This window comes from Gavialis gangeticus, unplaced genomic scaffold, assembly GCF_001723915.1.
Source record: "Gavialis gangeticus isolate Ggan-Ray unplaced genomic scaffold, GavGan_comp1, whole genome shotgun sequence".
NCBI classification, from domain to species: domain Eukaryota; kingdom Metazoa; phylum Chordata; order Crocodylia; family Gavialidae; genus Gavialis; species Gavialis gangeticus.
The window spans coordinates 2528486-2540751 of NW_017729005.1; the positions used below are offsets into that span (position 1 = coordinate 2528486).

Here is a 12266-nt window from a genome sequence, read left to right on the forward strand (position 1 = left end):
AGTCTTTAGTTCTCTGGGGGGGGTGGCGGTGAGAGCCTGCCTGTGCAGTTATTTATTGATACATGCGCCTGCAGTTTGCAAGCATGTGTCCGCCGGGGTCCAGCTCGTGGCTCTTGGGCGCTGCGAGCAGCCGAGCCGTGGGAAGGAGCTGCCTGGTCCTCCAGGGCCTGCCGTGCAGACGAGCCGGGTCTGGTGGCGTGCGAGGTGCGTGGGGGAAAGCCCGCTCACGCCCCGGCCGAGGCCGGGAGGAGAAGCCTGGCCGCGCTGAGCTGAGCCACCAGCCGGCGGGGTAGGCAGCCCCGCCCCCGGGAGCCGCCCGCTGCGAGGTGGCTGCAGCTCCCCGGCTGGGGCTGCTCGAGGGCCGCGCTGGTACTGGGGAGGAGGCGCCTGGGGCCGTGCCCGCTGCCTCGGGGCTGCCGTCCCCTGGGAGACGGGACGCGGGGATGGAGGGGGACGAGGCGGAGGAAAGTTTCTGTGCGGACGAGCGAGTGCGGTTCGTGGGGCAGCGCCTGGCACAGCTGCTGCGGCTCCGCACCGAGCAGTGGCAGCGCTACGTGGCCGACGAGGGCACCCGGCGGGTCCTGGCCGACTTCTGGGCCGCTCCCGGCCCGGCCTCCCTGGCGCTGCGCTTCCCGGCCCCGGCCCCCGCGCGGCAGGTAAGCGGGGCCACCGCCCGAGCGCGCGGGGCTGGGAAGGGGGAGCGGGGGCAGGTGCGGAGCTGAGCCGGGACCCCCCGCCGCGCCGCGAGTCCCGACTAGGCGGGGAAGCTGGAGCTGTGGGACTCCGTGCAGAGGCTGCAGCATAGCGACTTCCCGCGAGGAAACTACACCGGGATCAGCCCGTTCTCCCCTCCATCCTCCTTTCTCCGTTTTTTTTCATTCCCTTTTGCGAATGCGATCATCTGGGTTACACCAGACCGAGTCGGGGAGCAGCTGCTCCCACAAAGGATCCCTCTTAGCAGAGAGGGGGAATCTGCAGCCAGGCAGATCTGTGCCACTTCCTAGACTGCAGTCTGGTTGAGTCCTCTTGATACTAATGGCCAAACTCCCACTTAATGTCATGGGTCCTGTAGACTATAGAGGGGCATGTTTGCCCTGCCATTCAGATCTGTTGGATTACTTTTGGGTGTAAGAGGAAAGCACGATCTGGACCATAGTTCCTAAATCCTAATCCCTAACATACCTTGTTTCATATCTTTACCCCACTAAATTCAATAGGAGTCTTGCCATTAATATCAAGGGGACCAAAATTGATTGTTATAACTAGGAAAGAATAACTTCAGGGGAATAATGTTTGTTTATCTGTGTCACGTGATAGCTCTCTTCCTCCAACTTTCAATGCGCTTATTTAAAACTTTCACTGTGTATCTGCATCACTGTTTTTTACCTTATAGTTCTTGCCTGATCTCCATCATTGTCTGCCAGTTGTAGAAAGCTTTTATTAGTTCTGTTGTAATGCAAATAGTTGTCCTTCCAGACTTTTCAAATCCTTTGTTTTCTCAATGCAGAATATGGAATTGGGGCACAAGGAGGGAGAAAGCTAACTTGTTCAGTAGCTGGAAAAAAGCACAGATGCTGTATTTTTCTCCCAAGTTCATTACTTTTTTCATGAGAAACTTACTTTTGCCCCCAAATAATGTGTATTCTAGTAAATCAAAACTACCTGTGAATTTGCATGCACTCCACTGAGTTGCTTCCACCAGCTTTTTTTTTCTTTTTTTTTTTGGCATACTCGCAATGAAACTGCAACTTTTCATTTCAAAATAATATTTAATTTCAAAATCTACTTTAGGGAAAACAAACATTATAAACGCAAAAGAGAAACATATTTCAGGTCAATGAAATTTGGATTCAACCTGAAACGGAGCATTTGTTTCAGCAGAAAATTTGAAAAAGCTTTCCTTTTAGGTCAACTGACATCTCTTTTTCTCCTCCCTGATTTTCTTTGGTTTGGCCAACAAGCCAATAGCTTACACAACTGTTTTTTAGAAGACTCTTCCAGTGGCGTACTACCATTAACGCCCGTCATCAAAAAAGCTAAAAATTAGGTATAAGTAAACTTAATTATAACCAGTAAGACAAAAATACAATAATAATAGGTGTCAAGAGCCTATGACCAGTTCTTATGGTTACCTTTTGCCACTTAATTAGTAAATTAGTAGTAGACAACTAGTTTATGCCTTATGGTATCTTCATGATACTGTCTTAGAATTTGTGACTTAATCTGGAAAAAAAAGAACATCTTTGTGGCTTCAGGTATTAAGAATAGGAAACAGCACACTTTCAACAAAGCTTGGCTCTGATCAAAGCCTCTTGTGACAAGCTGGATCTAAATTGTCCTAGAAGACCCCTAGTTTCTGCGGCAGACTGGAAAATGTTCTGTACCTTAATTTTAAATTTTATACAGAAATTTAATGAAAATAAAATAATATATTTAGATATCCCCTTCCTTATTTACTTTTATATTACATTCTGGGATCAGTGTGAAATAAATTCAGTTCTGTTTTTTGTTGTGATACAGATCTTGAATTTGTGCTGGGAGGAAGTTAACTTCGATCAGTCTTACACCTAACACCAGGATGATTCCCCCCAGTAGTGGTTGGAGTCGTGTATCTGGGGTGGGGCAGAGCCCAGGCTCTCCTATCTCTTGCTATTCACTAGTCTTCCATCTGTGCAAGAAGGTTGGTAGTGACAGACTCTGTCCTCCTCCACTAAAATGTAGTGGAGAGACCTAAAGGGGTGTCCTCCTTGTAGTCCTCTGCATGGGACACAGGTTAGCTCTAAGCTGTCATTTTTAGGTTTCCCTGATATTTGTCATTTCACACTGCCTACAGACACTAGAATTGATTATATCAACTGTTTATACTCGGTTTGTGATTATAAAGTTTTGCTTGCCACCACAAAGTCTAAGAGAAGTTTTGTTTTTTTTAATATTTAAATAAAAATTGAGATTCTTCATATGTACAGTAAGTTTTGGGACCTGTGGCAAATTCCACAGCTGCCAAATTGTGAACACTTGGAGTCCTGGCTCCCCTGATTTTGGACAGGTTGTTTTTTTTTATTGGACACAAATTGATAATTTAGTGCCAAATCGTGCTGTCAGAATCCTTCATCTAGTTCTCACTGATTTTCAATTAGGAGTTTATATATAATGAGAGAGAGAGAGATCTATTTTCCCGTGCGTGCACGCGCACACACACTCACACACACACACTTACACTTTGCGTGTGTGTATGTTAGCTTACAAAATTTAGCTCTGTGTCTAACCTAAGACGTTTTGTAGATATTCTGTATGAAGTGTATCTTGCCTAGCTCCAGGGAGGGGTACAGTAGTGCAGTTTCACCCTTCCTTTGATTTCTGGTCCACCCAAAATTTAAAAGCAACTGTCTGACTGCACCAGCAGCATTTCTAGGCTGTTCTATTCAAGCAGCAGTGAGGCAGTCATTTGGCTTCATGTTTCATTATAATCTATGTGATTCTTTCTGAACTCTTCATTTTACAGGTGTTAACAACCCCCTCACCTTTCTAATGGTCTTGATGTCCTATTAGTCAAGCTATCCTTTCTTCTGCAAGTCTGCTCTCTGTAGCTGTTCCTAGTAATGTATCTCCTATTTCACAGTCCTGCAGGCTGTTTTTAACTCTAGCTAAAAACATTAACTGAGGTGAATGTTAACACGGCTGTGGAAATAACTTTCAGCAAAGTATTGGGCACATTGTTAAAACACTCAGGAAGGGCTAGATTTTTATTTTATGAATCTTAAAAGGAGATGTGCATTTAATTCCAATGATTACAACACTAACGAAACAACATCTTTTGATTTTATTTATTTATTTATTTTGCTTAATCTGTTGTGGCTTTTAATGTATAATAGAACACATTACTGTACATTCCAATAAAGTTATATTTGTTTTTGCTTTAATCTTAAACTGAATGTTATTGCCCTAAGCACCTAGCACAGTCAGAAAGTTTCTAGTAACTAGAGAAAAATGTATTGCATTTGTGATGATGCACCACAGCTTTGGCACCCCAATTTTCAGAATCCTAGATCTGCCTATGCCTACTTCTAACATGTATCTGCATTATTGGTCAGAAATGTGGTTGCAGTTTTTAAATCGGTTTTAAAATAAGGTTGTTTCTATTTGTTTTCATGTTTTAGAAGTGAAATCAAGAATAATCTAACTTTCTGAGTACAGGGATAATTTAGGTAAATAGATTAAATTACATACGTTGGACCATATCAGTGGGCATTAAACTTGTTGAAAGACAAGTGTAAGGTCTGGGTGTGAATAGGTTTTGGACTGTTCCATCTCAGAAGTTGTTCTTAGAGTCTTCTTCAGAATCCTAGACTCTTTCAGTGCTTGTTCTTTGCTACCTAATTTCCTTCTACCTAATCCCAAAAGGCCTTCTTGGGACCTGCGTTGTATGCACATTTGAAATGTATGATTATCAGAATTCCTTTCATTCTGTTTCTGCTTTTTAGTGCAATAACTCATGTCTTTCCTGTTTCAGATGCCCAGTGATGTGAAATGTAAAGTAGTTTATGTTATAAAGAACACTGCAGAATGCATTGGACCAGACAATTACAAACAAGCCATCATGTTTGCTGAGTTGTCTGACACACCACTTGAACACACAATTACCTTAATAGAAGAGGTATTTATAACAAGATACTTGTGAAACAGTTTAAAATCTGAGTTCTGCATATACTTTAACTTAAACCAGAGAGGTGACTACTGAAAAAATAACTCTTAAATGAAGAGATTTTTTTTGGATACTGGAAGTGTTGTGTAGCATGAAGTACACATTCTTGGTTTTGTTTAAATTACTGGAGCCAGCCCACAGCAATATGTATTGGGTTGTGGGGTTTTTTTTGTCCAGAGGGTGTCATTATGACAGGTCACAAGTCAGTTCTCTTATGACTAGTCATAACCTTTTATTCAGGAATATTGAGTTGAATAAGTCAACATGTTTAAGGTTAAAAGTATATACAAATACAATATTCGTAGCCATATGAGTAAAAAGATTTTGCATCCGTGCATTCTCAAGTGGTATTTTGTAAGAAGGGGGTATAGAACAGATGAATAGTTCATAGAAGTTTCTATCACAAATAGGTTTTTTGAGTTCATTCTTTGTCATTGCGATAATGATACTGCATCATGGCTGAGACTTCTTTTGAAAGGAGAGGAAAAATGTATATACAAAATTTTTTAAAATCCTGTCGTTCTTTGAGTGTTGCCTATTTAACAGCAGATAACTGGTGAAGTAATCAAATCGGAGTCCATTCCATTGGTATACCTATACTTTCCTTTGTATATAGAAGCACAGCAATTTTTTTGCTGAATCTTTTCCTTTTGGCGCTTGACCTATGTTGATGGGTATTCAGGGTTTCAGGTAGGTAGGAATGGTTTTCCCATACTACAAACATTTGAAATTTCAGGAAAAAAGCCCTTTTTTACATTGAGTTGAAACAGACTTGAAATATTTCACAAAAAATGAAAACAAGATGTCATGGAGTGGGGCCTAGGAGTGGCCGTGATCCCGCTAGCGCCCCCTTGCCATGCCAATTAGGAGATCCAGCACCCTCTTATTCTTGCCCGCCACGTCTTTGATCTTTTATAGTTTAATATGGGAGGCTGCCTTTGATCTCCCAGTATCTATGGGTGACTTGGTGCACCCCCAGCCTTATGGGCTATGCGTGCCTCCTACCTCCCCTTTAGCACACCCCAAGCCTCGCAGTTGTCCCGGACGTTCTTATGTCCATAAGACGTCAGATGGTCCCTCGCCCTCTCTGGGCCCGTCCTGCCCTCTCTGGGCCCTGTATCGCACACCCTGCCCTCTCCGGGCTCGTACCAGCGCAATCCCCCTTCTTCAGACGATTAATGGCGCCAGCCCTGTCTCGGGTCTTCACCGGTGCCCACCCTACTTTGGTTCCAATGCTGGCCCCTGCCCTTCTCGGGGCTCCCAGGTGTACTTGCCCCTTCTACGGGCATTATCCGTGCTTCCCGCGCCCCTGGCGCTATTGCCCTGCTGTGGGCTCTATCCCGCGCCCGTGGCTCTAACTGAGCCGGCCCCGCGCCCCTGGCGCCCGTGGCTCTCTCCGAGCCTGCACGCCAGCCCTGTCTCGGGCTTTCACTGGTGCCAGGGCTCAGGTGGCATGCAGCCATGCCTGGCCCCCTGACCCTACTCGGGGTCCTATGCCCTCACTGGGGCGAGTACTGCCCTCATGGGCTGGGGTCTCAACCCCATACCACATGGGTGCCAAGCCGCCGTGCCTTCCTGGCACCGCTCAGTGCCCAAACAGGGCACCCAGGGAACCCCCGAACTACTGGGGATCTCCTGTGAGGCCTCCTCACACCCCTACAGCCTCACCCGGTCCTCCGGTGATGTACATAACTGAACCATCAGCCCACCGGCTATACCATACAGTCCAGGCCCTCCTGGCTCTCTGGCCAAAGCCTCCTGGTCAGGCTTCTCTCCACCCTCACCATAAAGTAGCCCTCTGGGTGCTCAGGCTGCCCTGCTCGGCTTAGCTATCCTGCAGAACTCTTACCTCTCAGACTGCCAGAAGGGAACTGCTAGCCAGGCCCCGGCCTGGCTGTTTATAAGGGCCCGGCCCTGCCCCCTTCTGGTCACCTGACCCGCCTGGTTGCTCCAGCAACCAGCAGCTGAGCTGCCCTGGTGATTGGCAGCTGTTCTTTACCCTTTTCTAGGCACAAGGTCACGTAGGTGCCTTGTGACACAAGATCAGCCCCAGGTTAAGCTCATACATTTCTAGTCAAATGCTCTTCCTTGAAATCTAGAACTCCAAGTATAGCTTTTACATTAAGGGCAATGTTTAGTTTTGATATAAGACAGCAACTTCCCTGATTCTGCTATCAACAGGGTAGAGCTGAGTATGTTCTGGTCCTGAGAGAACTTTTCCAGGTAATCTTCAGTCAAAACTAGCATATTGTTATCACAAGTGTGGTGAAGGGGGGCAACGAGGGCACCAGCAAATGGCAACAACTATGCTGCTGGAGTGGCCACTGCCATGCCACTGGCAACTTAGCTAGTGACACTGCCCTATGCGCTGCTGCTGCTCAGGGTAGTCAGGCATCTTATTATGCCTCAGATTCTTACGGAAAGTGTTGTTTTCAGGAAGAGAAAATTATCTGCTGTTAAGATGCAATAACGCAGTATATTTAAATATGATGGCATGATCACTATTATTAATATTGATTAGTGGTTTTGAGAGTCTTGAATTACTACCCTGGGGTGGTAATGAAGTTTGAGAGGAAATAAAGGTTATGGGGCAGGGGAGACAAGCTGACAAAGAGAAAGGGAGATAATAGAAATGTAGCAAACTAGGTGGAAGACAAAGCATGGAAACTCCTGTAGGGTTAGGATTTCACCCATCTTATCTCGAGAATACTGGAAATCCATTTCAGAGAGGTTGGAAACATTCTTGTTTTCAAAAATGTCATGAGCAGGAAGAACCGAGCTATGGTCATGAATAGCGTAATGAAAATAAGAGGGAAAATTACTGATGCATAAAAGACATGTTCACATATCAAATTTATTTGTGAGCTTGGTTTTATGAAAGTTGATGTAAACATCCAACTTGCTCAGATGCTTTTCCTATTAAAAAGGGCCATGTAGTTGAATGATACTTTTTTCCTGATTTGTTGCTATAGAAATTACATGGCAGAGATCAAGCATCTGGAATTTACTAGTAGTTGTACAAATCATATTTATAATGCTACTGTAGCTTTGCCTATAAGTGAATGCCTGTCCATACCTGCAGATTTGTTCTCTCTTAGACAGGGTAGGTTAGAGCTTTGACTTTCTTTTTTCCTCACTCTTAGTTCCTTTCTTTTTTTCCCTTGGTTGGGACGAAAGGAAAAAGTGATCAACATAGCAAATTGTTCACTTTTTTGAAGAAATTCAGTGTTTGTCCTCATTTGCTTCGTGTGTACTATCACTGCAACATGTAGTTACGCTGATCTCTCTTTCCATATGATACAATCTGAATATATACAGTTTGAGTATATATGTGTATCAAAAGTAATTTATAAAGTCTAGTTTGTTTAAAATATTTTTGAATTATGGTTTGATTTAGTTATTCTTTCAAGGTTTAAACAGTAGTTTGTGAAGTAGCACTGAGAAACATTAAACATTTTAGCTGATTTGTAAAATGTCTGCCTTGCTCTGCCTCCAGATTTTAGCACCTCTTTTATCCAATAAGAAAAATCATGACTCCTGGCCACAGTTTATTTCACAAGATGTGGAGCGTCATGTGGAAATTGTGAAAAATAAAGCACATGTTATGAAGGGATTGATGTCAGGAAGAACCTTTCTTCCCATTCCAACAATTTTACCAAAGACGGACTTACATGTGAGATGTGCTAAAAATAAGTAAGGAATGATTATATTATGTTCCATGTAACATAGCAAAGAGTCATTGCACTTAATGGTGTTTCAGCCACAGTAATGCAAGTAGGTATTACTTCAAGAATCTATGTTGTAGCTGTGTTCGTCTGAGAAATGCACAAAGCTCTTGGGCCAGAGGTGGCATCTTTTACTAAGTCAACTAAATAGTAGCAAAAAAAGTCTTTTTTTTGCAAGCTTTTGGGCACAAACACCCTTCTTCAGGCTGAAGAATTCTCCTCAGCCTGAAGAATGGTATACATGCCTGAAAGCTTGCAGAGAGAGAATTTGTTTTGCTACTATTTAGTTGGTTTAATAAAAGATATCACCTCTGACCCAGAGCTTTGTGCATCTCTAATTGGTATTATTTGCATTTATGATTTAAAGTGATTTAGTTTTAGATTGCTTTTTTACTCACTTAAGCTAAATTGGTTTCAGTGTAAACTTCAGAGTAAAAATATCAACATGCACACATTTAGTGAAATAACAAAAAATGTAAATTAAAAGATTGAAATGTTTTGTTTCAAGTTCATCATTGACTATATACAATCTCATCTTGGTGCTAAATATTTTTGCACTCTATATATCCTAATTCAGGTTTAAAAAATGAACTTATCTCAGTTTTGCTTGCTACCATCTTGCCTTCATAGTCCCAGTACCATTTCAGAAAAAATATTTATAAAAAGAATGCACTTTAAGAACTATTAAAGAATATTTACTTAAAGTGATATTCATACTAATGACTGTTGTTTTTTTGCACTGGACATCTCATTCTAAGAGTTATAATCCTTTCAGAAAATGAGAACAAGGCAGTCTGATCTGTTGGTAAATTCAACAGTAGCATTCAGATTTGAAGTATTAAATACTCAGAGTGAACTTTTCAGTGGATTTACAACCCAGTAAATATTAATTGACAATGTTTGCACAACAACTTTGAATAATGAATAAATATAGAAATTTGTATTTATGAACTCTTAGTCTTTCCTAATAAAATCAGTCCTCCTAATTTCCTGAGAACTTATTTGTAGTTCTTTGAAATTATCTATCCAGTGAGCACTGAACATGGAGTTCTAGGTGTGTTCACACTGAAGTAGAAAGGAAGGCGTATCTTGTCACAGCAGTGCTTTTGCCTACCGCTTGTAATTCAATGAAAACAAAAATAAATATGTTTTCTATTTTGCAGACAGGATTCTTATGCTAGGACTGTGCTACATGCAATTGAATCTATGATTATTAAATGGTCACATCAGATACGTGACATAGTTCAAAGGGATTCTGTTCAACTGCTTCTGCATGGTGTTTATCCAGACCCTCGAACTGAGCTCACCTTCTGGAAGGCAAGAAAAGATGATCTGTTATGTATACATGATCAAGTAAGTGATTTCAAATATCATAATAAATATGATGGGAAGCAGACTATGGATTTTTTTAAATTTTTGAATGGAAAACTAGCCACTCTTTCAGTGTTTCATTTTTGCAAATACCTTTGAGAAAATATGCTGAGTTATTATCTGAATATATAAATAATTGGCTTTCATAGCTGTTCCTGAACATAATGGAGTTGAAATTGAGTGGGCAGTGAAAACTAATTGGTGGAATAGCAGAGCTTACAAGGCTCACATGCTAGTGGGGAACTGTCTGGAATACTTAACTCCTTATTTCCAAGTTTTCTAATACTTGTATATTCTTCTAACAGTAAAGAATTTTGTATAATTATTTTTATAATTGTTATCCATGTTCATAAAATGTATTTTCAACCTTAAATTAAAATAATTATAATTTTATTTAGGATTTTCCTTGTTTTTGCCTGCTGCTTGTTTAACAAACAATAGTGGTTTAAAATTGGTTGTTGTGTAAGGTCTGCAGAAGTCCTGTCTTCCCTACTTTGTTTTTGCTGTTCTATACTCTGCGTTCTTTCCATTCCTGGCATCTGCATTGAACATATTTCTTCATGTCATTCAAAATGGAAAAACCCAAATTTGTAAGAAAGTAACATAGCTGACCAGGGCTGGCCCAAGAAGCTTTCTAAGCCACACCTTAATTTATATGATACTTTAAAATAAAAACTAAAGAACCCAAAATATTTCATCATTTTCTATCCACCCTTTTGTATTGTGTGTGTATGTAATTATATTTGTGTGCGTGTGTCCGCGTACAAGATCTGCTCAAAATCTATTGAGACCGAACGTGTATTGGTGGTACAAAGTATTGGGTGGGGGGGCGTGGCTTTGAACATGTTCAATATCTTCATCAGCAACCTGGATGAGGGTGTGGAAAGCACTCTCTGTCCAAATTTGCAGATGACACCAAGCTACGGGGCAAGGTAAACACATTGATGGAAAGAAACCGAATCCAGGTGGACCTGGACAGGTTAGAGAAATGGGCAGAGAACAATAAGATACAGTTCAACAAGGACAAGTGCAGAGTGCTGCACCTAGGGAGTGGGAATCACCAGCACACCTATAGGCTGGGGAATAACCCTCTCAGCAGCACAGCGACAGAGAGAGATCTCGGAGTTGTTGTCAGTTCCAAAATTAATACGAGTCATCATTAGTAGGTGCATCATGAACAGGTCCAGGGAGGTGATGGTTCCCCTCTATGTGGCACTGGTCAGGCCACAGCTGAAGTACTGCATCCAATTCTGGGTGCTGCAATTCAAGAGGGATGTGGACAACCTTGAGAGGGTCCAGAGGAGGGCCACTCGTATGGTTAGAGGTCTGCAGGGAAGGCCCTATGAGGAAAGGCTGAGGGACCTGGACCCTTTCAGCCTCCAGAAGAGAAGGCTGATGGGGGATCTTGTGGCAGTATACAAATTCACCAAGTGGGGGCAGCAGGGAATAGGAGATGCTCTGTTTACCAGGGCACCCCTTGGAATAACCAGGAACAATGGCCACAAGCTGATAGAGAGTAAATTTAGGCTGGATGTCAGAAAGAACTTCATGGTTAGGGTTGCCAGAATCTGAAACGGGCTTCCAGGGGAGGTGGTGCTCTCCCCTACCTTGTGGGTCTTCGAGATGAGATTGGGCAAGCACCTGGCTGGCATCACATGACCCCAGAATGTCTGCCTGCCATGGGCAGGGGGTCGGGCTCAATGATCCATTGAGGTCCCTTCCAACCCTAGTATCTATGAATCTATGTTTGGGCATGTTGGGACTCCTCTGGACAAGTTTGCAGCTCATGATGTTTCCCCAGTTTTCTGTGGCCAGCAGTTAAAGTAGGAACGTTTATGTCTCGTGTCCCCTTTTGTTATGTCAGTGTGTCCAGAACAATGTGCGTGCATTAAATTTTGCGTGAAAATTGGAAAAATGGCAAGTGAAACACCTGAATTACTTAAAATAGCATTTGGTAATGACACTGTGAGCTGTGCAAGGGTTTTTGAATGGTATTGTCAGTTTAAAGAAGGAGGATCATTGGTCGAAAGCAATGACTGTTCCGGGCACCATTCAGCATCACAAAATGATGAAAATGTGGCAGCGGTTCGCAGTTTGGTTCGATATGATAGGCGACTGACTGTCCAAGAGAAGTTGGAATTTCTGTTGGTTCATGTCATTCAGTTCTAACTGGAGATTTGGGAATGAAACAGCCAGAAAAATGTCCAGAAAAGTGGGTGTCCAACGCTTAGATGCTTCACCATGACAATGCGCCTGCTCACTCACCACAGCTTGTGAAGCAATTTTTAGCCAAATTTTAGCCAAACACCATATCTCACAAGTGCCACAGCCTCCATATTCACCTGATATGGCCTCATGTGACCCACAAGGGTTAGGTTCCTCAAAGTTCCCATGGTTTGAAAAACCAGCAGGGCTGGGGGAGCAGAGGCTGTTGATAAGGGGTGAGGGAAACCAGCAAGTCTGTGGGG

The 12266-nt window shown here is 42.8% G+C and overlaps 1 protein-coding gene across 1 annotated transcript in view; it reads left to right on the forward strand.

Annotated features, from left to right (window-relative positions):
• Positions 1 to 442: 442 nt before the first annotated feature.
• Positions 443 to 12266, forward strand: part of DNAH11 (dynein axonemal heavy chain 11) — a 337309-nt gene continuing 325485 nt past the window's right edge. The window contains exons 1-4 of the mRNA XM_019508567.1: positions 443 to 656; positions 4511 to 4654; positions 8199 to 8395; positions 9591 to 9780. Of these exons, the coding sequence (XP_019364112.1) occupies positions 444 to 656; positions 4511 to 4654; positions 8199 to 8395; positions 9591 to 9780 (744 nt within the window). The 5' untranslated portion in view covers position 443. The remainder of the gene's footprint in view (positions 657 to 4510; positions 4655 to 8198; positions 8396 to 9590; positions 9781 to 12266) is intronic.